The 27,091-nt window shown below is 40.5% G+C and overlaps 2 protein-coding genes across 2 annotated transcripts in view; both read right to left on the reverse strand.

Annotated features, from left to right (window-relative positions):
• The window catches only part of LOC134441981 (uncharacterized), a 75,263-nt gene extending 48,172 nt beyond the window's left edge, over nt 1–27,091 (reverse strand). The window contains exons 1-5 of the mRNA XM_063192355.1: nt 27,063–27,091; nt 26,476–26,709; nt 26,063–26,231; nt 25,439–25,519; nt 25,071–25,130 (exon numbers count right to left, since the gene is read on the reverse strand). Of these exons, the coding sequence (XP_063048425.1) occupies nt 25,071–25,130; nt 25,439–25,519; nt 26,063–26,231; nt 26,476–26,673 (508 nt within the window). The 5' untranslated portion in view covers nt 26,674–26,709; nt 27,063–27,091. The remainder of the gene's footprint in view (nt 1–25,070; nt 25,131–25,438; nt 25,520–26,062; nt 26,232–26,475; nt 26,710–27,062) is intronic.
• LOC134441978 (tripartite motif-containing protein 16-like) lies at nt 3,475–18,612 on the reverse strand. Its single transcript, XM_063192352.1, has 7 exons — nt 18,046–18,612; nt 12,843–12,938; nt 7,258–7,491; nt 6,178–6,358; nt 5,533–5,655; nt 4,562–4,618; nt 3,475–4,019 (listed from the first exon to the last, which is right to left on the reverse strand). The coding sequence occupies exons 1-7, from the start codon at nt 18,610–18,612 to the stop codon at nt 3,475–3,477; spliced, it is 1,803 nt and encodes a 600-aa protein (XP_063048422.1).

Below are 27,091 nucleotides of genomic sequence, written 5' to 3' on the forward strand. Positions count from 1 at the left end.
TGGTCGACTGTTTTTCATTCACCATCCCAATTGCAAATGAGAAAATGACATTAGAATTGAGCTTTTGCGCAATATTAAAATATAATGCTGTTGTCAGTGATGTCATCATGACATATTACTTCCTGGTACGAGGCCACAAGCAAAGGTCAAGGTCAAGGTCACGAAAAGGTCAAAAATGTTTTTCTTTGCCAAGCACTATATGCCAGAACAACGTGTGCATGCTGAATTGAATAAGAGGTCAAGACTGGGCCAAAATTGTAATATTACGACATTCCGGTCCGATTTAAATGAAACTAACACCAACATTTGGAGAATGTTATGCCCCACACTCTGAAGATGGCCAGAAAAAAATAAGTGGCGTAGGCGAAGGTTTGCGCTCTACCGAGTGCCCATTCTAGTTTTATCATGGTTTTCGTGTTTCGTGTTTTTTTAATCATTTATCGTGTGGGCTGTGACGTACTGTGCACTGGAATGACCAACAGACTGACTTGACATGCACTCTTAAATTCACAATTAAAACAATTACTCTTTTTTTAACATTTTTGGAGCAATAAAGGGCCGTACACACACGTCACTGCTAGTTACTCGCTCAGCGAATCAACTCAATAGAATGTCAATGTGTTTCAGCTAGACTAGCAGGCGAGTAGGCGAGTACTGTACAAACGATGCAATGTGGGCGGATCCCGAGTTGAAAATATTTTATCTTCGAGCGAGGCGAGTAAGCGAGTAACCAATTGGAAGGCAGAGTTCGGTACTTCTCGTCTGTTCGTTGGCAGTTAAAGCCGCGGGAACTTTCAGCGAACGTTCCATGAAACAGAGGCGAGTAGGCGAGCAAGCGAGAAGCTAGCAAATAGCAGCGATGTGTGTGTACGGCCCTTAATTCATGTAGGTTACAATAATGTCATCTGCTACACTATGAGGACAGTAAGTGTTATTCAAATGAAAATGAATGCAGAAAAACACCATGACAATTCTTTGTGATTCGTGTGGTCAGCACTCAGCAGTGTCTGGGCCATGATGTAAGTTACAGTAAAGGGACACTGTGCAGGAAATGGTCAAAAAGGTACTGCAACTATGCTGCTCATTAAAACTGGGCTTCCTATTGCCAAATTTGATCTTTACATGAAAGTATACTAAGTAATAAACAACTACTTTCTAGTATGGTCCAATTACAGTAATTTTTGCAGATAAAAATGGCTATTTTTGGAAGTTCAAAATGGCGGACCATGGTGAAGATCCCCCTTTTCATGTATGAAAAGTGTACTTTTTCCAGTCATAATGAACACTTAGAATTTGATGCTGATGGTACTGTAAATATTCATGGAAAAGATAACATTACTGAATGGGCAGCATTCAGGAAATAAACAACTAAAAATCCCACACAGTGTCCCTTTAAGAACTGGTGATGACAAAATATCATTTTATGGAGACATTAAATCGGCTCTGCACACAGTTGTAGTTACTCAGTTGTAGACACTGTGGTGCAGCACCCTAAGCCCCTCACATTTATCTTATCTTCTGTTTACATGTTAAATGTTGAATGTTAAATGTCAAATGTTGATTGTACTGTATTTATTATTGACCACTTATGGTTACCAGTCCATCACTGTTACCTTTCATGTCTTGCACTTTATGTCAGTCTGTAAAATGTCAGTCTTGTATATATCTATGTCCTGGCATGGTATGAGAAAACGTAATTTAATTTCCTTGTATGACTTGTGCATATGAAGAAAGTGACAATAAAAGCTGACTTGACTTGACTTGACTTGACTTACTAGATCAACTGTGTCCATGCTGCACACATTCTGTTGTATATGAGTGTTTGTAGGAGCCATTTTATTCTCACCTATAGGGAGGTTTTAGCGTAGTTTTAGATTTAGCCACATGGGGGAGCACTTCACTTTTATTGTAGGTCACGTAGCTGGTAGGATAGGTTGGCCTATAATTACAGGTGCCCACAATTAGTGGGGATGAGGTTTGGACTGGGGAAACGCACGGTTCTTACCGTTGCCGTGAGGATACCAGCCAACTCAGCCAGCACATTTTAACGCACAGCACAAGAGGGTGAACATAATTTTTTGTATTAAATTCATTTTTTCAATAAACGGGGAACAACCCCAAAGGATATCTTCGCCTGGAACTTCACTTTGTGCTTCGTGTTGAGAACACCTTTCAGTCCAAGCTGAGGCTCACAGGGCAGCCTCCACAGTGTGAGTGAGATGGTCCGCCTTTGGGCTCACTCGTATTAATGATGTAGTATTATATGCGGGCCAACTGTATAACAATACCCATGTTGTGTCACATTCCACATATTGTGTAAAACCATTTAAACATAATGCTTGTGTCAGGGAAGAATGACACATTCCTCAGAGTGTAAGATTACTGAGCTTTTCTTGTGTGACTATTATGGCCTCTGTGAACAACACCTGGATAATTCAAAATCTTCATCAACATCTTGAGGTTATCAGGTTCGAATTGTATTGTATTGTTGACAGTTGGCAACCCTATTCTTACCTGGTATCAATAAAACTTAACAACTTGACAGAACACTCTAAAAGTGTTTGGCTTAATTGAAATATGTGCTCTTAATTGTATTCAGTCTTATCTAAATGGTATGGCTCTCACCAAAATTTATTTTGTTTAAATGTTGGCTTTTATAGCTCTCTCCTCCAGAAAGGCTCCTGACCCCTGACTAAGGTGGTTATCAGGTTCAGATTGTATTGTGTGTATTTCATTGAGTCTGCTGTGAATTGCAGTGAAGTCACAATAACCAACAAGACTGACTTTCAACACACTCCTCACAAGTGGTGATCTTTGTGATAATTATTTATTCCATTACACTGTATGTTACTTATTGAGACCAATTACAACAGTAAAACATAATCCCCTACCTTCAGGGGTACGCAGTCCACCCACTTCTCCTGAGGTAAAATTGAAAGGAAAAAAATTCTGTCCATGTTTGAATAAAAAACGAGGGTTGACATGATAAGTTACCTAATGAATTTCACACACAAATTGCGTACCCCAACTTTTAAAATCCTCACTACTCCACTAACTACCCCATACCAAAACGGAAATATAATTGTCCGAATGTTGTATAATGGTGAGAGAGAATTTATATCACATAATCAAACATGTGTTATTGACATGGAACACAACACTATTCATCAAAATGACAACGAATTAGAACATTTAAACAATCTGCACACAAGAAAATCTAAAATACAGCCCCATTTGAAATACAGTATAAACAACCTACACTATTGCAACAATGTGTGTGTGTGTGTGTGTGTGTGTGTGTGTGTGTGTGTGTGTGTGTGTGTGTGTGTGTGTGCGTGTGCGTGTGCGTGTGTGTGTTTGTGTGTGTGTGTGTGGGTGTACATGTTGTATTCATATTATACTGTATGCACTATGTACTGTATGTACTGTATATGTGTGCATGTGTGGTCAAGTCTGTGGTGTGTGTGTGGTGCCTCACAAAAGCTTCACTGTTGCAGTTTCGGACGCAGACAAAAAACACATAAACCCAAATCCAGGGTAGAGTGTGTGTGTGAATGTGGTGTGGACTCTGTGCAGGAGGGTCATTGTGTCTCCAGTGATGCTGTAGAAGGCCAGAGTTCCTGCCCTGTGATCCACATACACTCCTATTCTGGAGCTTGCCACTAGAGGGAGTTTAGTCCCTTTATTATTGTGCCAGAAATAGCCAGAGCGGTAACTGGAGGTGTCAGGCTCCAGACTCCAGGACTGATAATTATGTCCAAACCAACACTCATCACCCGCTCCTTCCCTGCAGATGCTTTTATATGACACAGCTATGGCAACCTTTCCACTCCACTCAACCTCCCAGTAGCAGCGTGCAGACACACCCTCTCTACACAGCACCTGAGACCAGGTATCAAATCTGTCTGGATGATCAGGATATGACTGGATCTTCTGTCTGTACTCCACCCTTGTGTTCCCCTCAGACAGATAGAGGTGTGGGTGTGCTGTGTTTGGATCCAGAGTGAAGTGGCAGGAATCTGAGAAAACATGACACAAACAGGTTTTTATTTCTTATTCTGTTAATTTGAGTGAGGTATTGGTGCGCACATCCAAGACACAAGTGCAGGACAAAAGGTGAAACAGCTATGAAAACAAAGGTTGAATGTCCACTCACTTGCTCACGTATTTCCTTTTTTTTATTTCGTTTTATTTTTCCTCAGAATTTTTAAATAAATAAACAAAATAAATAATAGTAATACACATATGGTTAATTTACCATATGACACACTTAATATTAAAATGGGTAATAGTAATCCAATCATACTTTATGGTGATGTTTAATAAATTTCCATGAGGTGGCAGTCATTGTAAAGGTCTTCCTTGAGGATGTGTGTTGAGGAATATGAACAACCGTGTGTGTGTGTGTGTGTGTGTGTGTGTGTGTGTGTGTGTGTGTGTGTGTGTGTGTGTGTGTGTGTGTGTGTGTGTGTGTGTGTGTGTGTGTGTGTGTGTCTGTGTGTGTGTGTGTCTGTGTGTGTGTGTGTGTGTGTGTGTGTGTGTGTGTGTGTGTCCAACTCACACTTTAAGAAATCCTCTCTGGTTACTGGTTCAGCAATAAGAGCCTGGCCATCAGACACTGAGACAGAAAACGTCACAATACAATAAACTCTCGCCATATGAATGTAGTTTTGCCAATCTACACATGGCATTCCACTGCAGCCTGCCTTTTGTGACTTTCAAGAAGGCTTTGCTAGCATTTGGTGTGGCAAATGCACTGTCAATTAATTTCTCTGATGGATATGCAAAGAGTGTGTCTAGCAAAGGGGAGTGTAGTGCCTGTTCATGAAATGCCTCCATATGCTACCAATTGAAGCTACAGTCAATTAGACCACGCGTTCCTTCACACAACAGCTAACTGAACTGATGAACTCGGGAAAATATTTGTTGGTCTTAAAGAGCAACTGGATTAGAGCAATGGCCTTTTTCTTTGTCCAGGATTTCCAGCAGCACTTTACAGTTAAAGTGATACAATAATCTACATGCCTTGTTGGTATTACCTCTGCTGTGGAAAAATTCAGCCCCCCACCCCTCTCCCTACACGCACGCATGAATATACACGCACGCATGCACATACGATTCTAGGGTCAGGTGGGGCCCCAAGCGAAAATGCAAAAGAATGAACATTTTAACGAAATTACCACTACTATAGTATAGTCTGGGCTGTTATTCACTATCTAGGGGCTTGGGGTCCCAAGCGTCTGCCTGCCTTGCCTGGAGGCAAGATGCGCCTCTGCATACACACACACACACACACACACACACACACACACACACACACACACACACACACACACACACACACACACACACACACACACACACACACACACACACACACACACACTCTCACACACACACACACACACACACACACACACACACACACACACACACACACACACACACACACACACACACACACACACACACACACACACACACAGCTGCACCTCCAGTCTACAGTGTTAGAGTTCCTCTGTAATGACTTACATTGTGGAGGCAGGGGATCCATAGTATGTGTTCCTCTGACTGGGAGTCCAGGATCAGTAGAGCCACGGACACATGCGCTCAGACCCATCTCACCGCCAACGGCTTGAGAGGTCTGGCCTGAGACTGAGAGTGAATGCAGACTCTCATCAAGACATTGATGACATGCAGAAACAATCTTTAGCTCCGTGTCAAGAAAAATGATGTGCAAGCAAGAGACAAATCTGCAAAAACTGATGGTGGGCATTGGCATAGTATGTGAGTCAAGGAAGCTTAGGGAATACTATTGGTGAAATTACATTTATCAGACACCTTTGACCAAGGCTACTTACAGTACAGCAGGATTTAGTAGCAAAATGAGTGTATATAATGTTGACTGTTTGTTTTCAATAGTTATGTGCATTCAGCTCTTGTGTGTGACTCTTTTATATGTTTCTCTTGATTAGGCATTTTATTTTGGGAATCATGCACTATGCAAAAAATTCAACACTCCTTAAAAATCGCACACTTGCATGTGTATACTCACCTTGTATGATTTGTGCCCGAGTTGCTGTTTTGAGGTATAGAAGAACATTGTTGTGAGTCATTAGTACCATAGTATGAAACTGTTAAATAACTTGTTGATTGTCAATGTCATGTTTGACCAACCTGCTGCATATATCTTGACTATTTCCTCCTTGAAGATTAAATCTAATTTTTCCTCCAGCTGCATCTGCAGTGCAGACACAGATTTCTTCAGGGGCACAAAGAAGCGGCTTTGGTTCAAGGTCCTTCTGGCTACTGTATCACTGCGTAGATCACCAGAAATGGGCACCATGTCCTGCATATTCTGTGGATAATTTAGTATGAATTTAGAAAAAGTATGCTACTATAACTACTATAAGTAGTCACGGTTACCCATAATATGGATGTGAGGTATTCAACACAGACACAACTCCTTAGTGTGGAAGGACAAATCAGTTTTCATGCATTCTGAACTTTATGGACAGAGCACTGTGTAAGATGGTGGCCAGAGTACTGTAGGTATTGCAAATATGCTGCTCATTGAAACTGTGCTAGCAATTGTCAAATTTGATCTTTTCATGAATACATAATAACTAATAAATTAATATCTAATATGCCCAAAGCACAGTACGTTTTGCAGCTAAAAACTCTAATTCAAAATGGCGGAGATGCAGAAGATCCACCTTTCCATGTATGAAAAATGCAATTTTCGAATACTTAGAAATTGATGGTGCTAAGTATTCATGAGCCAGGTAGCATTTGAGAATGGGCATGGATTCTGGAAATAAACTGCTAAAAATATTACACAGTGCACCTTGAAGTCTGCCCACGTCCACACGGACGATTCCCTTACCTGTATTACAGTTTTTCTCAATTGCTAACAAGCTTTTGTCCAAACCTCAGCGACATTTGCAAAACTCTTAATACAGTTAGCACACCAAGGGCTTTCCCTTGCCATACAGTTGACACATTACATGTCTTTTTCACACAATTAGCAGTCAATGAATGCATTTATTTGTGTATATTTAACAGTGTGTGCTTTTGAGAAGAAAATGAACTGTTTGGCCAGTTGTGCTTGGTAGGTGGTAGTCTGTGTTAAGAGTTTAGAAAAAGTATCCAAAGTATAGGTAAGCGCTTGTTAGCATTTGAAAAAAACTGTAATAGAACAAAAACATTAAGAGTCTGTGGGATTTACTCAGTTAAATAGTGCCCATGGTTGCACACCTTGAGGAAATGGATAGGATCCTGTGTCAGTGAAAGCTGCTCCATCTCAGCATCTTTCCTCTTGAGCTCAGCAATTTCCTGCTCCAGAAGCTTTAAGAGTCCTTCAGCCCGACTCTCCTCAGCCTTCTCCTGAGCTCTGATCAGCTCTGTCACCTCAGAGCACCTTCTCTCAAGGCAGTGGATCATCTCAGTAAACATCTTTTCATTCTTCTTTACTGCTGTCTGTGCACCAGACTGATAGGGCATTAATGCACATGCACACCCACACAAACACACATACACACACACACGCGCGCGCGCGAATGAGGTTACATTGAGTAGAAAAGTCCGCACTCACAAGCTACGTCTCATTATTACCTTTGCCGAGACAAAGTCGGCGAAGGTTACTGTATGTTTTGACCGCTGTGTATTTATTTTTATTTATTTTTTTATTTATTTGTGAATATGTTTGTTTGTACTTCGTATAACTCAGACAGAGCTGAGCCGATTTTTATGAAATTTAGTGGGATGATTGGTCATGACTCAAGGAACAATCGATTCGTTTTTGGGAGTGATTGGGTCAAAGGTCAAGGTCACGAATAGGTCAAAAACGTAAATTGAGCCGATTTTTATGAAATTTAGTGGGATGATTGGTCATGACCCAAGGAACAATCCATTACTTTTTGGGAGTGATTGGGTCAAAGGTCAAGGTCAAGGTCACGAAAAGGTCAAAAACGTTTTTCTTTGCCAAGCACTATATGCCAGAACAACGTGTGCTTGCGGAATTTAATAAGAGGTCAAGACTGGGCCAAAAATGTAATATTACGATATTCCGGGCCGATTTAACCCTCTAGCTACCAGAAATTGTATTGAATAGGTCGGAATTCTACCAGGAATTCTAAGGAAAAATTGACATTTTGGTCATATTTTAAATAATGTCAAATAACTTGAAAAGAAATGAAAAGTGTCAATTACAAGTTACTTTCATATTAAAGTAGAGAAAACACACTTTCAAAGGGTATATCATTTATGGATAATTAATTGTTCAGTATTCCCATAGAGTGCCTTTGATGTGGATTAAATGATAAAAATGTGATAAAATCCGATATTATCTAGGCCTATATATCTATATTTCTATATATTTAGGCCTATCTATCTATCTATCTATCTATCCTTCCGTCCATCCATCCATCCATCCAGGGTGAAAGTTGAAAAATGAACATGTGACGACAACAAATGGCGTTCACCCAGAAGTCCTGTTTTCAAGCGGTAGGCCTATGGATTATATGCTATAACTGTAATGGACTACACTAGCTAATAATGTTTGAACTGAACCATGCCAAAGACGTGTGAGGATAACCGTAGAAGTGTCCGTGATAGCAGACAGGACATGAATGGAGCTCTAAGGAAGTTTCCTCCCCCCCCCAATTTGGCACAGGTAAGACGCGCCAGGCATCACCGATTAATACGGAATTGAAGCGCTACAAACACCACGTTGATAGGCTATTATTGGAAGTTAGCATTCAACTCGACGTCTTCATACCAGTGTTAATTTCGTCAACCACGACGAAGACGAAAATATTTCGTCAACGCCCCTTTTTCCCTTGACGATGACGAGACGATGACGCACTAAAAATTGCCTCAAGCAAATCAAAATATGACGAAAATAAAAAAATATTTTCGTCAAGGAGACTAAGACGAGACGAAATTTACAAGCCATGGACGAATGGACATTAAAAAATATAATTATTTATAATTAATTTGTTATTTGTAATTGTAATATAGGCCTAAGTGTCTTGAACTTCATAGGTGATTGCGCGCTCACGCTGTGATGCCTCGCTTGTCTCTGCTGGCAGCCAGTGCATGGCGTGACTCAGTCAGTAGTTCTGTAGCCTAGTAGCTGAGTGAGTCCATTTAAGTTGAGTTTAGGTCCTAAAACATTCCCAGAGAAAGAGCAAAAATAGCCAACGTTGAGGGAAGTGTTCATTTTGAAACATGTTCAACAACCCTCTTGTCCATGACGAAGACATGTGTTTCTGCAGTAGGTAATGACAGTCGCGCCAATCCTCCTCTGATACTGTCATTCTAAACTTCCTCGAGCTTCCACTATTCTCCTTTTCACTTAGGCTGTCTTAGCCCGGCGTTCGTTGTCTGATCTTTTTTTGTAATGTTTGCTATATTTGCTGTTTAACCATATGAGTAGGCAGTTCGCAAGCAAATCATGAAGGTCGGATTTGTGAATTTATTTATATCAGTCACCGCGGGAGCGCGCGCCAGCAGGGGGAAAGTTGGCCTGTCTAAAGTAACAGAGGCACGGCGACTGTAGCCTAGTTTTGAAAAGAATCAATGGATGAGCGATCGCTGAGGAGTTTTAAACTGTTGAGATTTGAAACTTGTTCTCGTCGAGAGCAACGCTAAAAGAGCTAAGGAAGTCGACAGCATTTCCATGCGTCTGCAGTGCCTTCCTAAGTTCCAAAAACTCTTTTCAGGTCATGCTTATCGAGCCTCGACATCCCCGACAAACAAAACAGCATTAGAGTTTACATATTTGTATGTGCGTGTCCTTTATATCGTCCAGTTTGCATACCCCTGCCTGCCTAACATAACGTGCCTAACTATTTCTCCTCTGACTTTTGCAGGGCATACGAAGTGTGCTCGCGCAATCTATTTAAGCCTATTCCACTCATGCCGCACGAGTCATTATCGTTCTCTGCTCGCATTGCCAATTGAAAACAAAAATCGCTAACTTGCATAGTCTAACATCAGCAGTATTTTATCTGACTCGTGGTCATCGGGAAGCCACTATCAGGGAGACTTATTGAACTTCATGCAGACTTGGGATGTCTGGTCTTCCCACTGCCGGCAATCTGGCTTTAAGTCACGCGGAGAGGTGAAGAAGAGCATGTAGCTTCCTCCGTGATCAAACTCAAAATCAAATAGGCCTATAATAGGCTATGCAGCAGCTTCTAATGCACGATAGAGAGAGAGAGACAGAGAGAGAGAGCAGCCTGCACCTGGAAGTGTGTGTGTGTGTGATGCTCTTTTGCTCTATGATGTTGAAATTACTGATTTGGTGGAAAATGACCAAGTAACAAGGTGAATATTTGCTGCAATAGGCTATATTAGTAATACTTTGTGAAATAACAATAGCCATTGTAGGTTATTTTTTTTACACCACAATATTGACTAAAATGACTAAAATTTGAAATGTTGACTAAAATGACTAAAATTTGACTATGACTAAAATTGATTTTCGTCATTTTGACTAAGACTAAGACTAAATTGGGAAGGCAATGACTAAAATATGACTAAGACTAAAATTGATTTTCGTCATTGTGACTAAGACTAAGACTAAATCAAAAAAAGCCGACGAAATTAACACTGGTCTTCACGCATATTTTTAAGAAGGACAACGTGGAGTAGTAACAGTCCTTGACTGCTTTGCCAAAGCTGACACGCAAAATGGGTAGGCCTATTGTTCCATGCTGCGCTTCCTTCACACGATGCGCCTGTTGCACAGAGCTGTCGCTGTTCGTTGTTCCAGGAAACTAAGATAGTTGGATACCAACATATGGTTTGACTCTGAAAACACACCGAAGACAGTTTACATTTTTAATATGTAGCGTGTAGACATCGGCTGGACAGTTGTGTTTTCTATTTAGGACCATGGCAGAACCCATCACAGTTGAACACCATCTCATAAGCCTAATAAAACAACATGATCTAAAAATAGCCTAAATAGTCATGAACAGGTACTGTTGACCATGAAAATAGATCGAAGAGGGTTGGAAGTTTTCATATTTAGTGTATATTGGTTGTAGAATTGGTTGTGTTTGTAGCCATTCAATCTCGGACGGCCGTCATTTGAATTGACGGCAGATTGCCAAGTCGCATAAAGCGGCGCATCTCGAAATAAAATCTAAAATACTGAAAAATAAAATAATATAAACATATAGTTTTTATACTGAAAGTATATCGAGGAGGGTCTGTAATATTGAGCTAAAGTGTTTGAAAGCTGGAAAAACTGCATGATGACGGCCGTTCAGCCGTATTTTCATATGAAAATATTTCGGCCGGCCGCGGCCGTTGTGGTACAGATCCAGCCGGACGTTCACGGCCGTTATGGTAGCTAGAGGGTTAAATGAAACTAACACCAAAATTTGAAGAATGTTATGCCCCACACTCTGAAGATGGCCAGAAAAAAATAAGTGGCGTAGGCGAAGGTTTGCGCTCTATCGAGTGCCCATTCTAGTTTATTTATAAATGACCACCATGTCCACAAGCAAACGCGTTTCGGCGTTCCATCATCAGTGTGTGGTAACATTTTTCTTCTTTAAGTTAATACCTTTTATTGCGCACTCAAAGTCATTCATTTTTTCCTAGAAGTTGAGCGCGTCCTCTGACAAACTTGAAGGTTACATTGAGCCTAATCAAGTAATTCCTTTCTGTGGCTGTGAAGCAGTGTTGCCAGATTTTCTATGAGAAATAAGCGACTGGCATCCTGAAAACAAGCCCAAAAGAAGCGACCGACTGGCGTCTGGACTGGACTCTCTCCTTCTGCGTGCCCGTGTGTTTGTTGATGTTGATATTCATTCAACATGGTAGCGCCCGGAGAAGAAGCCGACACGACAGAATTTTTACCAAAGAATAGGACAAGCAGTGTTTACTTAAGCCATGCAGTAGAAACAGATTAAGAAGTTGTTAGAACAGGCTACTGTGAACTGAAATATAATGGGGTAAATGCAAGTTCAGCAATAACTGATAGGCTAAGTGGCTTGAGGATGAGAACAACTGTTGGTTATCCAAAGCAATAACGTCAGGAAGAGTCATTTCATTTACTCGTTGAAAGTGTAAGTATTCAAATTATTGCATTATCAAACGCTGACTATCATAAGCTAGCTTGTTTATGTTATTTGTGTTATCCATGCAAGCCCTCTCGTCAGGGCAAACGTGTCTGCTAAATTTAATGTAATTTCATGAAGTCTATGACCGTATGAGAGATTAATTGTTCGTTCATACACAACGCTTTCAAAATCGCCTTGCGGTGCGTGACATGTTATTTGACAGCCTAGCTTTTACTGTCAAATGCAAATAGACTACTTGCTAGCCCATAGGGCCTTAGAGTGAACCCGGAAATGTTTGGTACCCCAAAGAATTTCTATTAGCATAAGTATTATCATAAATTAGCATAACCACCTTTATGGCCTTATTAATTAATTAATTAATTAATTATCAGTTTGACCAATCTACACAATCCTGGTGTGGTTTAGGGGGTTTTGTAGGATGCAGAAGTCATTTGTGACATTTATAAATGCCTGTCAGATTCAAAATTCCTCCTAATGAAAAAAATGTGCAGAGACCCTGTAGTACCTGTCTGTCTGGGCACCTTGTAGTACCTGTCTAGGCACTTGGCACCTGTTTGCACTTCAATAAAAAAAAACACTTTTCTAAATCTGGAGCGTTTCTTCCCCCTGCATAGATATCGAGATATATATTGCCTATCGAGATATAGCACACACTAATCAAGATCATTGTTTTTCTTAATATCGCCCGCCCAGCCCTATGCGTGTGTTATCTTCTTTTGTTATCTTCTCATCAGTTCTCACCTTGAGATTCTTCACAGCCTTCTTCAGTTTTTGCATCTCCTTCTCCTTCAACTGGATCATCTGCTGGCATCTCCTCTGGCTCTGCCCCAAACCCTCCTGCACCATCAGACAAAAGAGAAACAGAGACAAATGTTGTGAGCCATAAACATGGATGTGAAATGGGATGGTGTGCACCAGTGGTGTAGTCTACTTTTTTGTGGTGGGTATACTGTATATTTGAGCATTTTTTGAAGTGGGTATACTGTATATATTTGTGCTATTCAAAACAATGGATTAATCAATTTTAAGTGGGTATACTGAAATCCCTGAAATTTAGAAGTGGGTATACTCCGTATACCCGCGTTCTACGTAGACTACACCACTGGTGTGCACAATATTTGTCAATTAGGGACTGCATATGTAAAGTAGCTAGTTAATGCTGGCATTTTCTACCTGATGTTTTTTTAAAAGCATTGCTCATCAAGATGCCATCAATAAAGCCCATCTCCAATAGTTTATACTGACAGTTAAACGAAAGAACAAACAAACAGAAAGCTGGTGAACGATTATAACAGCCTTGAATGAACCAAGTAATTAATTATCATCAGTTTATTATAATCCATACATTTTGAGTAGCAGTAGATACATTTTCATACACTGTAAGGAACCTTGGACTGATTAACCTTTAAAGGCCAACACTTTCAAGATGGCTGTTTGGTAGACGCGTCTGCAGACAACAGAATAAAACCTTTGAGTTACTTGCCATTAACTAACCGTAGGTGCAGGAGAAATCTGTCTGTTCGTCACGCCTTCATGACATATTTTTGTTTGGGTGATAACGTTTGAACTGGTGGAACTGGTATACAAATACTCTATGAAGGTAGGCCTACATGAATTAATTAACCTTTGTACAGTGCTTTCAAGATGCTTGCGTGACAACGTTAGAACTGGCAGAGCTGGTATGCAAATGATCTATAAAGGCACATGAATTCATTAACTTTTGTAGACCTGTACTTTCAAGATGGCAGTGGAGGCAACACAATCGAGGGTCTGGCATGCATCTCAGTTCCACCCAGGGCTTGACACTGGCACCTGCCAACCGGCCAAATGCTGGTAAAACTTGGCTGTGGCTGATAACAATTTCAGCGTCACTAGCCAATGGCAGGTAGCTTATTCTATGGTATGACATATCAGAATAGTGTATCAAGAACAAGGTCAGTTACCAGTACTCACTTTCTCTTTGTTTCATTTTTTTTGTTTTATTCCTATGTAGAAACACTTGCAATCATATTCATCTTCTGAGGTTAGATGTACAGCATCATGATAAAAAATGAAATAAAAAATAAAATTTGTGGCTAGTAGAATAGCTGGATGGCTAGTGACTCGGGAAAACCACTAGCCACAGTGGCCGACAAGCGAAAAAAGTTACTAGGCGAGTGGGTAGATGACGGATAGGCAGCAAAAAACATTGTTTTCACAAAACATTGTTTATGAGGGGAAAAATGTTTATGTCTACGTAGTGCAGCAATTAATCTTTCAAAAAATCCAAGTGGTCACAATGTTGGTCTATTCATTGATTATTTATTTACGTTGATAAAGCAATTTGCTGAAAATATGTCCTTTGGTGTGACGTTAAGAAATAAATATATTAAGTAATGTAGAAATGGTTTGATGGAGTTTTATGAACATTGTTACACTCTTCATATTTATTGCAATTTTTTAAAGTCTTAATTTAATGAGAAATTACCATTTAAGTATTTTTTTTCCCATTAGATGTGAGATTATTAGAAACCTTCGAGGAAAAACAGGGATATCTTTCTTTTAAATGTTCAAAATTGTCCGAATTTATACTAACTTTTCAGGGACGATAATTTGTTCTTCCCTAATGTGATATTCAGTGTTTATCAAACATATTGTTTAGCTCAAACAAATATTTGAGTGTTTAAAACATGTCACACCGTAGGACATTCATGTCACGCTAAAGGACAGAAATGCAAAACTGAGCCAGAAACAAATATATCAAAATGATTATTTTGTCTTTTGATCATAATATAATGTTGTAGTCAATATGGACCTACACTTTACACTTATAAGTCTTTGAATCGTCGATTATCAGCCTATCGTAACTCTTAATGACAGCCATGCGGTCATTGAATGTAACCTGCAGAGCTCATAAGACTCATACTGAAGTGTGACCTTGGCATGACCATCACACTTTTGTAGGTATGCTATGACTGTCACACCATTGAACCTGTAGTGTGTAGTGGCCAGTGCCTGTTTGGTATCTCAACCTGGACAGCACATTTATGCTGTATATTGAGCTCTCCACAGCATACTTTATTCATCTATACTCCTCTATATACTCTCTCACTGATCTTTCCTTCACTGTTACCGTTATATTTTATGGTTTCAAAGCACCATTAATGACATTTTATATCATTTGACAGTATCTAAAATCAACAGCAAATATTCATCAACAATGCATCAAAGTATAAATTCCAAAGGCCAATAAAGGAATAAGTAATTTGAATACACAATATGTATCTAGTCAAACAACAAAACAAAAAAAATATGTACTACCAGTTGTTTTAAAAGCTATTTCTCAAATATCTAGTCCATTGGTGTGACCTGTTTGTCCTTTGGTGTGATACTCCAAAGTGTCACACCATAGGACTTTTACCATCACACCATAGGACTTTTACCATCACACCATAGGACTTTTGAGCTTTTGAGTTAATTTAAAGCCATGTCGTTGCCAACTGAAATACAATTTCACCTTTAGTAAGATGCATTTTCATACATCTACATAATAAAAAAATATGAAAAATATACACTATTGTCAAAATGTATTTTATGGCTGTCACACCAAAGGACTACAAAACTAATACATCTTGTGGTAGCAAAACATAATTGATTGACTGAAGAACTCTGAGAGAAAAATCTAAAATCCACCCTTGCCATTGGCTTCTTAAGGGTCTAAAGTCACAATTTATGTACCGCTGGAGCTTCAACAATAGATAATTATCCACAGAATTAACCAAAAATATGATGTCACACCACAGGACATTGTTTTCTGCGACAAAGTTTCATAAGTCCATACGGTCTCAGAAAAACAGGAAAAAAATTAAGCATTGCCACTTGCTAAAATAGACACCTTGAAAAACATGCCAGGGTTGTTTAGACACATGACTGAGCTATTATTTATTTAAAAATGTTTTAATATGGAGAACCAGGCTTGCCTCAGTCACACCATAGGACAAATGTGACATTTGACTCAAAATTAAGTATACTTGTTTAAGCTCTGGATTTATTACACATTACTTTTTCACAACAACGACATTAGTTTAATCATTTAAAGCATTGACAATTTTGAAAGCATGAATTTACTTAATTTTAAGAGCCTGCGACAGCAAAATTTACACGTCACGTCATCTACCCGAGTACATTTAGGGTTTAACCCCAAAAAAATTGATACAAAAGGTTTTTTTATGGATTCTATTACTATTGGACCTGCTAAATGACATACTAAAAATCTAGTAAAATCTGACCTTGGGAAATGAGTTATTTTCAACATGACTGCCCATAGGCTTATTATAAGGGTCAAGAGACACTCCAGGTGAATAGGCCAAAAAATTTAGCTTGCCGATATCACCATGAAACTTAATCCGGTGATTACTCACATATTTGTGAGAAAAAAATTTATTGCAAGTTTTCTGAAATGTTATGTTTTAATATGGTAATTGGACTATATCTAATTAAATATGCATTAAATTTCAAAATGCAAAAAGTCAAAATTTGAAAATGCCAAGCTCAAAATTATTCTTTTATTTTGTTTCTAGTAAGCCAGAAGATATCTTTAGAAGAGATTATGGACATCTCTTTTTGTTTTGTAGTAAATCTAAAAATCTTTGTGCAGACACACCAGCTAGCATTTTTTTTTTCAAAACATGATTATTTAACATCTCTCTTAGATAAATAATTGAGTTTTATGTGTCTCAAGTTCTTCCAGACATTCTTTGAGTCTGGTGGTATCATTGTTAGCATGTATCAAGGGCAAGGTCAGCTGTCCTCAAATTATAGCCTCTCCACAGAGGTGTCCTAAGGGCTGGTGCTGGGACTCCTATTTGCCATGTACACCACATCACTGGGCCATGTTATCTGTTCTCACAGCTTCTCATACTACTGTTACACCGATGAAGCCCAGTTACTTTGTGCCAGATGACTCCACGGTCACACACATTTCCGCTTGCCTCTCTGAACTATCCACAAGTATGAAGGAATGCAACTTTCAGTTGAGCCTCGCCCAAATGCACTGCTGGTGATCCCAGCCAAAGATTTAGGTTGCCATGCTATCGAGCTCAATATGGATTCTGCTACTGTTGCCTCAAATAAGGCCACAAGAAATCTAGGTGTCATTGTTGATGGCCATCTATTATTCTCTGACCACATAGCCTCAGTTTCCCAGTCATGTCCTCTTTCTCATGCCCTAATTGAATACAAGGCCCTGACCCTTGCCTATGACGCTACAACAGGCCCTACTCTGGCTTACCTGAAAGCTATGCTATAAAGCCCTATATCCTTTCAGGACATTGTCTGTCTCCAGTACCAACCGTTTCACCTTGCCCTCTACTTACACATGCAGTGGCTCCTGTCTATTCAGTTCAGCTGCTGAAAGACCCAAAATACCTAGTGACACCATGATTCATCACTGATGATATGCCCTGACAAACAGCACATGGATATTATCATAGCAGTAGTGTCTTTATCCACCCAAACAGCACTCCAAACAAACAGATCCTGAAAACATGTTAGTTCATGCCAATGTAATTATCATGTAGTAACCTTTATTTTTTAAAACTTTGATCTTAAAAATAACACCTTTCCTGAAGTCAGATTTTCCTAGATTTTTAGTATGTTATTAAGGACACTTAGAGGTAACGAAATCAGTTGAAAAACCTTTTGTATCAATTTTTTTGGGGTTAGGTCTTTTTTTTGCATAGATGTACTCGCCTATACTGTCAAGCCCGATTTTATTACTCAGTGTGGGTGTGTGTGTCACATTACACTTGGCTGACGCGTTTATCAAAAGCGACTTACCGCTATTTACACATAAAACATAACACAAGGGTAGCAGTGACAAAGTAGATATAAACAGTTTGTGTTTGAATGTCTTAAAAAACAGACATACCTGTATATAATATCCAAAAGGTATTCCACATCTTACCTTTTTATGACTCCACTCTGCCGCAGCTGTGATCGTGTCGTGGCCTTTATGATCGTCCATCGTACACAGAAGACAGATGCAACTCTGGTCGGTGCGACAGAATACTTCAAAAGCCTTCTTATGACGGGGACAGACCCTCTCCTTTAGCTGGACTGCATCGACCATGGTGTGATTTCTGCCAACAAGTTCATTGTGAGCTTTTAAATGAGTGTCACAGTATGACATCAGACAGTCCAGACAGGACTTGACAGCTCTGAGTTTTCTCCCGGTACAGACGTCACAGGCCACATCTCCTCGTCTAGCATAACAGCGATCTGAAGCAGGGGTTTGGATGCTGTTCTTCACAAACTTCTCCACCATATCAGCCATCAGACGATTTTTGTAGAGGACAGCCCTGGAAGAAAAGGTGTGTCTGCACAGGGGACAGATGTATTCTCCTTTCCAGTCTTCCTTGATGCACTGCATACAGAAATTATGTCCACAGGGAATCGTCACTGGATCTTTTAACAGGTCCAGACAGACTGGACAAGTGATTGAAACCTGGTCCTGAGAAGATACTGATGCCATTTTGTAGCTCTTCCAAACACAAAACTCCAAGTGAACACTGTGATAAGCAGAAGCAGAGTGACAGCTGACTTCCTCCTCAACACTTCCTCAGAACACTAAGGAGGAGCCCAGGGAGGGTGGGGTTAGGGGTTGGCCAATCACAAGTGTTCCTGTTATCAGGAAGAGGAAAGTAGGGCCAGGTGGATGGATGTAGGTGTGGTCAACCAGGTGCAGGTTTATGCAGCACGTATGTGTCAGAGTGACATCCAAAACAATTGAAAAAGTTCATACAGAGCTTCTTCCGGAATCCACGTGATGTAAGATGCAAACCTATGGCACCCATCCCCCAGCCATCCCCACACCCCCCGTACATTGACATACAGTACATAATTCATGCAATAGCACAGAACACTCTCCACACCCTGCATCAACCTCCTTCCTTGTTAATGTGTAATAGCCATAATCACTAATAAATAGCATGCTTATCGTCCTTATTACTGTATTATAGACTGGTATTCATAGACAGAACACTGAGTCTCCACATCCTCCCACCCCCACCATTCTACTTCCCTGTTAATGTGTAACGGTCATACACATGGTCGTAAGCAGTGTAGTCATCATCCTTGTTTCTGTATTAGTAGTATTCATCTCTCTGGTTTTGTGTATACACACTGTGCTATAGACCAGGGTTTTCCAAACTGGGGTGCGTTGCCTGCCACACGGGGTTGTGTGAGCTGAATTGAGTAATGGCAGATATGTGTGTTTTTATACAGCATTGATGAAAATGAAGTCGTTTTTAATTGTATGGTGAATTGTATGCTTGAAGAACCATCAAGTCTTTTGGAAATGAGGATTCACTTAATGTCTCTGCATAATGTGCAATGATTTCTGCAGTGAAAGCCATATTTAAGTGGCCATAAGTACACCAAAACATTTGCTTCGGGGGTGCGCGAACCACATCAAAATGTACAAGGGGGTGCACAAGGAAAAAGTTTGGGAACCAATGGCTATAGGCATTTTATTGTTGTCTTTGTTACAGTGTTATGACAGTTATAGATAGTGTGTTGTGAGTGTTACTCTGTAGTGTGTAGTCATAGGCAGTGTGTTGTCATTGTTGCTGTGAAGTCATAGGCAGTGTGTTGTTTGTGTAATAGTAGAGTGTGTTTGTGCTTGAGTAAGTGTGTCATCAGAAACAGAGTCTGAGAGACAACCGTTTGTGTCTGTGTGGTTGAGAGTGCGAGTGTCTTTGGGTGTGTCACATTGCATCTAAATTGCGTGTGTTTTGCGCATAAATGTGACTGTAGGGAGACGGTGTGTGTGTGTGGTCAGCAGTTCCAGTGAGTCAAATTCAACATTATCCTTTGAATTAACACTGACAGAGTCAAACTCAACTGTCTCCATTGAGTGTACAGTTCTTCTCGTCAGTCACAGTTTAATTACGAGGTGCATAAACCAGCCATTGAATAGGCTATAAGACTTATTATATGAGAGTCCAATTCAACACTCTGCATTGACTTTGACAACACTGGCTTACAAATGAACACTTGTTCACTGGAGTACTGGAGTCACTGGAGTCATTGCCATGTTACTATGATGTGCATCAACCAACCACTAAATATAATACAGAGAGAGTCAAACTCAACACTGCATTAAGTTAACACTTAAAGTGTCAAATTCAACACGCTCCATTGACTAGATAGGTATTCTCGTCTTGTCACAGTACGAGGTGTATAAAGCCCCCAATTGGCTTCAGAAGTCCCCACACTCTTCAACTGTAAGTCATTGGTTCCCAATAAAGTTTTTTCTCTTATGTGCATCATAAACTCGTACTTGTCTGTTTTATTAGAGAGAGAGAGAGAGAGAGAGAGAGAGAGAGAGAGAGAGAGAGAGAGAGAGAGAGAGAGAGAGAGAGAGAGAGAGAGAGCGAGAGAGAGAGAGAGAGAGAGTAAAGAATCTCCTCGCAAGTGGAACATTTATGCAGAAGTTACTTTATTAGGCACAAGTACTCATTGAGTAAAAAAACACCCCAACACCCTTACACGAAAGAAAAATCAGTGTCCTGTTACATTCATGTAATCACAAATGACCAACAGACAGACTTAAAATGTACTCTTCAAATAAAATCAACCCCCAGATTTAATTTTAATCTTCACAAGTGGTACATTTTTGGAGTTATAATTTCATTAAGCACATTTATATTTGACAGCACTTACAAAAGCAAAATGGTACCCCACCACCCTCATCCGTTAAATTCACTCTTCACACTTAAAGGGGAGCTACAAAAAGGGGGGTTGCCAAAAAATAAAAGATTTTGGAGTAATCATATTATCTTATTAGCATAATTATGTACATTAATGCTTTCTACCAACATAAAACAGCATCATAAACCCCATATGAATTCAGAAATATGACCGTTCAAGTTGGCATAAATGTTGAGGGAGAGAGAAGGAGAGAGAGAGAGCACGTGTGTGTCCATCTGTCCATCACACGTGTGTGTGTGTTTCTGTGTGTGTGTGTGTGTGTGTTTCTGTGAGTGTGTGTGTGTGTGTTTCTGTGAGTGTGTGTGTGTGTGTGTGTGTGTGTGTGTGTGTGTGTGTGTGTGTGTGTGTGTGTGTGTGTGTGTGTGTGTGTGTGTGTGTGAGTGAGAGAGAGAGAGAGAGAGAGAGAGAGAGAGAGAGACTTTGACTTTTAACCACCCTTTTATTGTATCATTTTCACCAGGTCAGATTACACGTTTAAGCCATATAATTACACACCATATATGGAGGGAGAAAAAAACCTCTCCTACACCTCAAACACACAATTTCTTTGTAAGCAGAAACAACACGGCCCCAAGCTATCTATCCAAAACTGAACAGCAGCCTCTGGTTGCCCCCCACTGTCCAAAGCCCTTTATCCATACACCATTTTCTCGCAAACAGCTCTAGGTCATTTATCAATTGAAAATAAGCAAATTCAGCTGAGATTTTCACCTCAACTAAAGTCAAACTAAAAACATATCACTTATTTCCACTACCCTCCCTTCTTTCTCCAGCTTACAGCATTTCCATACAGTCATCTTGGGAGAGAGAGAGAGAGAGAGAGAGAGAGAGAGAGAGAGAGAGAGAGAGAGATGAATGACCCACAGGAGCAGCATTTACCAAGCCAGGTCGTGCCCTTCTAATGACGCAACAGGTGCAGCGTTGCTACCAGTCAGGTCAAGAGTAATGCAAGTACTTTCTGAGCTCCCGCAAAATTGGGAACTCCTCCCACTTTTGTTGGGAAGCAAACAATCATTAGCGAACAGAGGGAGGATGTTTGGGAAATGCTATTTTGGGAAAATGTTAATTGTTATGCTCTTGGTCAGACCAGGTCTCGAAGAGATTTGAAAGTCGATGATAATCAGGCTAGTATTTACCTGTAGTGGCATCACAAGAGCTTTATTGATGATCCGCCATGTAAATAAAGCCCAGGGTGGAGGGTGTCTGTGAATGTGGTGTTGACTTTGTGCAGCAGGATCATTGTGTCAGAGATGCTGTAGAAGGCCAGAGTTCCTGCACTGTGATCCACATACACTCCTATTCTGGCCACTAGAGGGAGTTTAGTGTCTTTATTATTGTGCCAGAAAGAGGAGCTGGATCTGCCGAGGTCTAGCCTCCAGGACGGATCATTATATCCAAACCTACACTCGTTACCCCATCCTTTCCTGCTGATGCCTTTATATGACACTGCTATACCAACCGGTCCACTGCACTCAACCTCCCAGTAGCAGCGTGCAGACACACCCTCTCTACACAGCACCTGAGGCCACTCATCAAATCTGTCTGGATGATCAGGATATGACTGAGGCCAGTGACTCCTCTCCACCCTCCTGTTCCCCTCAGACAGACGGAGCGCTGTGTATGCTGTGCTTGGATCCAGAGTGAAGTGACAGGAATCTGGAGGAGGGAAGACATGACCAACACATTTTATTTTTTGTTAGGTGTGTGTGAGTGTGAGTGTGTGTGTGAGAGAGAGAGAGAGAGAGAGAGAGAGAGAGAGAGAGAGAGAGAGAGAGAGAGAGAGAGAGAGAGAGAGAGAGAGAGAATGTATGTACAGAGATATGACTGTGTGTTTGCGTGCGTGTGTGTGTGTGTGTTTGTCTGTGTGTGTGTGTGTGTGTGTGTGTGTGTGTGTGTGTGTGTGTGTGTGTGTGTGTGTGTGTGTGTGTGTGTGTGTGTGTGTGTGTGTGTGTTTCCAACTCACACTTTAAGAAGTCCTCTCTAGTCACTGGTTCAGGTTCAGCAGTGGAGGTCATAAGACAAAGTGACACCACACAAGCACACACACACACAAGCACAGACACACACACAATCTTCATCCACATCCCCATCTCCATCATTGGGGCAGCATCTCCTATGGGACAGACGGTAAAGATATAAGTCCCTTTGTAGATTGTGGATTGATAATGGCAATGGGGTATTGGTGTGTTTTAGGTCTGTAACAATATTGTATGTAACCGAGAAATCGAGATACAATGTCACAATGCTGCATCCTGATGCAAGAAGGCAATATTTTGATACGGCCTTTCAATGTGCTGTTACCCTTCAGTCTTGAGAAAACCACATGTTATGATGTGTTAGTGCTTCAAATCAATATTATTTTTAAATTTAAAAAGAAAATATTAGTAGCGTCTTCTGCCTATAAATGATTGTAAAAAACAAACATTTAAAAAAAAACTGGAGTAGGCTATGTGTCAAAAAACCATATGTCAAAAGTCGTAATATGAAGAGAATTGTGAGTTGAGTGTATCATTACAGCCCAAGTGTATTTACAGGTATCACTCATAAATCTAATAAAAGTATTCTAGCTCTTCAGAAAAACAGCTCCCATCCTTCACTGTGCTCAATTCACAGGGACTGCTGAAGTTGCAAATCACAATATGAACACGAATTACTTAAGGGTCTGATAATTCACCTAATGAACCTGACCAGATGCAATATTGAAAAAGGAATCTGTTGCTAGACATGTCCTTCACTAGCTAGTAATTATGACACTTCCAATATGTAAATTTGTCATGACATCTTAATCAGGCCCTGCTGACAGGATCAGTATCTGCTTACCAACGCTAAGACACACATTAACCCACATGCCTGTCATATCCAGAGCCGTATATTAAGAGAGTCTGGCCAACTATGGGTTCGAACGTTCAAGCTATCCTGCTATTTTGATTGGCTCTTGGCTGGTCACATGTTTTATGGATGCCATGTTCGTTCCCCATGCTCCCATTAATGAGCATTATCAGATATAAAAAAATAACGCTTCACTATAATATTATCACATTATTATTATGACAAACTGTTGTGCATATGGCTGTAGTGCAGTAGCCTCGCGACGCCATCCTCTATACTCCACCCAAAGATTTCTCGAGCTCGGTTCCCTGAGTGTTTCGCCAATCAGCAAACAGTTGAGAGTGGTGACGTAGAACTCACCCGCGAGCTCCGTTACTGATTGGTTAAGGTAACTATATTCACACTTTCGTTTTGTTATTTGTATGCTTCTGCGAAGCTATAACATAACAGGCATGCTAATAAAGCACAATATGGGTTTTCATTTGTGTTTGGAACTTCAATTAATTTAAATGATAGAGTAAGATCAGACCATCTCCCATCGTCCACGGAGACGGATTCCTCATGGCTTTTGCCAGACTGATTGACGGAGTCAACAGTCGGCTATTCGCCCAGGCTAGTAGTACAGGACCGGGTCAGGAGAAAAAAACAACATCGTTTTAATCGTTAACAACATCGTCACAGAAACAGAGGATTTGGGACATACACGGATATAAACTCCCCGTTATGGAATATAAAGGTCAGAATTAATAACTGGAAAGCAGCAGATTTCTCCGTGTTGTGTTAGGTAAATGTATTTTTTCCCCTTCGACTTTTGTTTACAATTTCTTTTGAAAGAAATAGTCATGATGATGGCATGCTCTCAACTCCTGTCCGCACTTTGAAAATGAAGTTAGAAGTTAGGTTTCTGTCATAACTTGAAATTAGCTTGTCAAATCTTAATTGCCACCTGTAACTATATTAACCCACACATACCCAAAACTTACTGTTTGGTGGCAGGAGACCCTTACTGTCTGATCTTCTCACTGGGACTTCAGGATCAGGATCTGTAGACCAACACAAAGACACATTAAAGTATCCTCACTTACTGAAGCAAGGTACTGTTCTGTGGTTCAATCAAAACGAAGGTCAAAAAATGGTGCTTTAGCATTGAGGTGTGTCACAAAATTGTCCTTCTGGGGGGCCCACAGCAACCTGCAGCTTAGGGGCCCCAGGCCATCTTCATACGATCCTGCTGACTGCTTCTGCTTACCAAACCCGAGGTACTGTACACGGTAACCCACATGCCTCTCATTTCCAATGATGGAGATCGTGTTGACATCATGTCATTGGCAGCATGTTTGAACTAGTAAATGCTGTGGAGGCTGTTGGAGATCTTCAATAATGACTTACTGTGTGGTGGCAGATCGTCATAGCTGTCCTCTCTTCTGACAGGGAGTTCAGGATCAGGATCTGCAGACCAACACAGAGAAACACATTCAGCCACATGTATCTTGCTTCCAATCACTTGGGAGGGCTGGGCATCAACATTTAACCCCTTAAGACATGGCATTATGAAATAGATGTTACCAAAAATGGCAATGACCAAGTTGTAATGTATTACTGAAGGCCCTGTGCACTAGTAGTGTAGTACTATAGTAGTCAACTTTCAATGTCTATTACAGCGTGCCACAGGAGGTATGGCGTGCATTAAGGGGCTACGCGTTTGTGTTTAGATGAAAGGCATTATGGGCTGTTAGAGGTCCTCAGTATTGACTTACTGTGTGGTGGCGGTAGGGGTTCCTTACTGTCTGGTGGTTCCTTACTGTCTGCCCTCTTGACTGGGACATCAGGATCAGTATCTGCAGAACAACACAGACACACATTCAAGTTTCCGCACGTACTGGCAAGACTTACTTGTTGTGGTCTGTGCCTCAGTTGCTGTTTTGAGATGAAGAAGGACCAGGCACGTGCCGTCCAATACAGCAGGTGAGGCAGTGACTCACCAGCCCCATCTAGATATCATGAGAATGATGAGATGCAGTAAATGTGAATAATGGTAACAATAATAACTCTTGTTTTCGAGCATCTGTACTATAACTGCCATTTGGACAGTATTTAAACAGTTTCAATCATTTTCTGGGCCAAAATCACACTATTTCCTATCAAACTGGGCCAAAGATGCAATTTAAAATATGTACGTTATGTTAAGAAAGCTAATTGGCAGGCCTATTTGGCAAATAGTTTTAAACATATATTTGAAAATGTAATTTGAAAAGTCAGTGCCTCACCACTGACAAACCTCACCGTAAGTCACTGAGAAGGACAATCTTAAGTCATGAATAATGCACAATTCTAAAAATAACTTATATGAAAAATGTTTGCCAATTCCATGTTTGATCAACCTGTTGCAGATATCTTGACTATTTCCTGCCCGAAGAGTGAATTTAATTTCTCCTCCAGCTGCATCTTCATTGCAGACACAGATTCCTTCAGGGGCTCCAAGAATTGGCTTAAGCTGAAGGTCCTTCTGGTCACAGCACTGTATTGATAACCAGCGATGGACACCATGTTCTATTCAGAGACCATTGGTAGAGGACAAGTGTGTCAGTACCATTGCAAATTCGGAATACTCATAGTTCAATTGTGCTGGGATATTTAAGTTTAATTATTGATTAATCAATTATGTGACTATTTCACCAAAACCGTGTTCTATTTAAATTCAACTTAAGAACAGTTTTAAAAAATGAACTCATTGCATTCATCTAACATAAAGGCCTAGTGTAGCCTATTTTAAATCTATCAAGATGTTGTCTACCTTGAGGAAGTGGATGGGATCCTGTGTCAATGAATGTTGCTTCATTTCAGCATCTGTCCTCTTCAGCTCAGCAATCTCCTGCTCCAGTCGCTTCAGGAGTCCTTCGGCCAGACTCAACTCAGCCTTCTCCTGAGCTCTGATCAGCTCTGTCACCTCAGAGCTCCTTCTCTCAACGGAGTGGATCATTTCAGTAAACATCCTCTCACTCTGCTTCACTGCTGTCTGTGCATCCGACTGGACACACACACACACACACACACACACACACACACACACACACACACACACACACACACACACACACACACACACACACACACACACACACACACACACACACACACACACACACAAACACACACACACACACACACACACACACACACACACACACACACACACACACACGCACACACACACACACACACACACACAATAGTTACACTGACAATGATGTTTAAAAATTACACTAAATGTCCATGTTTAGTTGTGAAGCAGCTGTTTGTGCCACAGATCATCATTACTACAATCTCAATGCATGGCCAGAAATATTCTGCAGATTGTCTTCTTCTCTGGTCAGTTCTCACCTTGAGAGTCTCCACAGCCTTCCTCAGCT

This window comes from Engraulis encrasicolus, unplaced genomic scaffold (genome assembly GCF_034702125.1).
Source record: "Engraulis encrasicolus isolate BLACKSEA-1 unplaced genomic scaffold, IST_EnEncr_1.0 scaffold_104_np1212, whole genome shotgun sequence".
Lineage (NCBI taxonomy): Eukaryota > Metazoa > Chordata > Actinopteri > Clupeiformes > Engraulidae > Engraulis > Engraulis encrasicolus.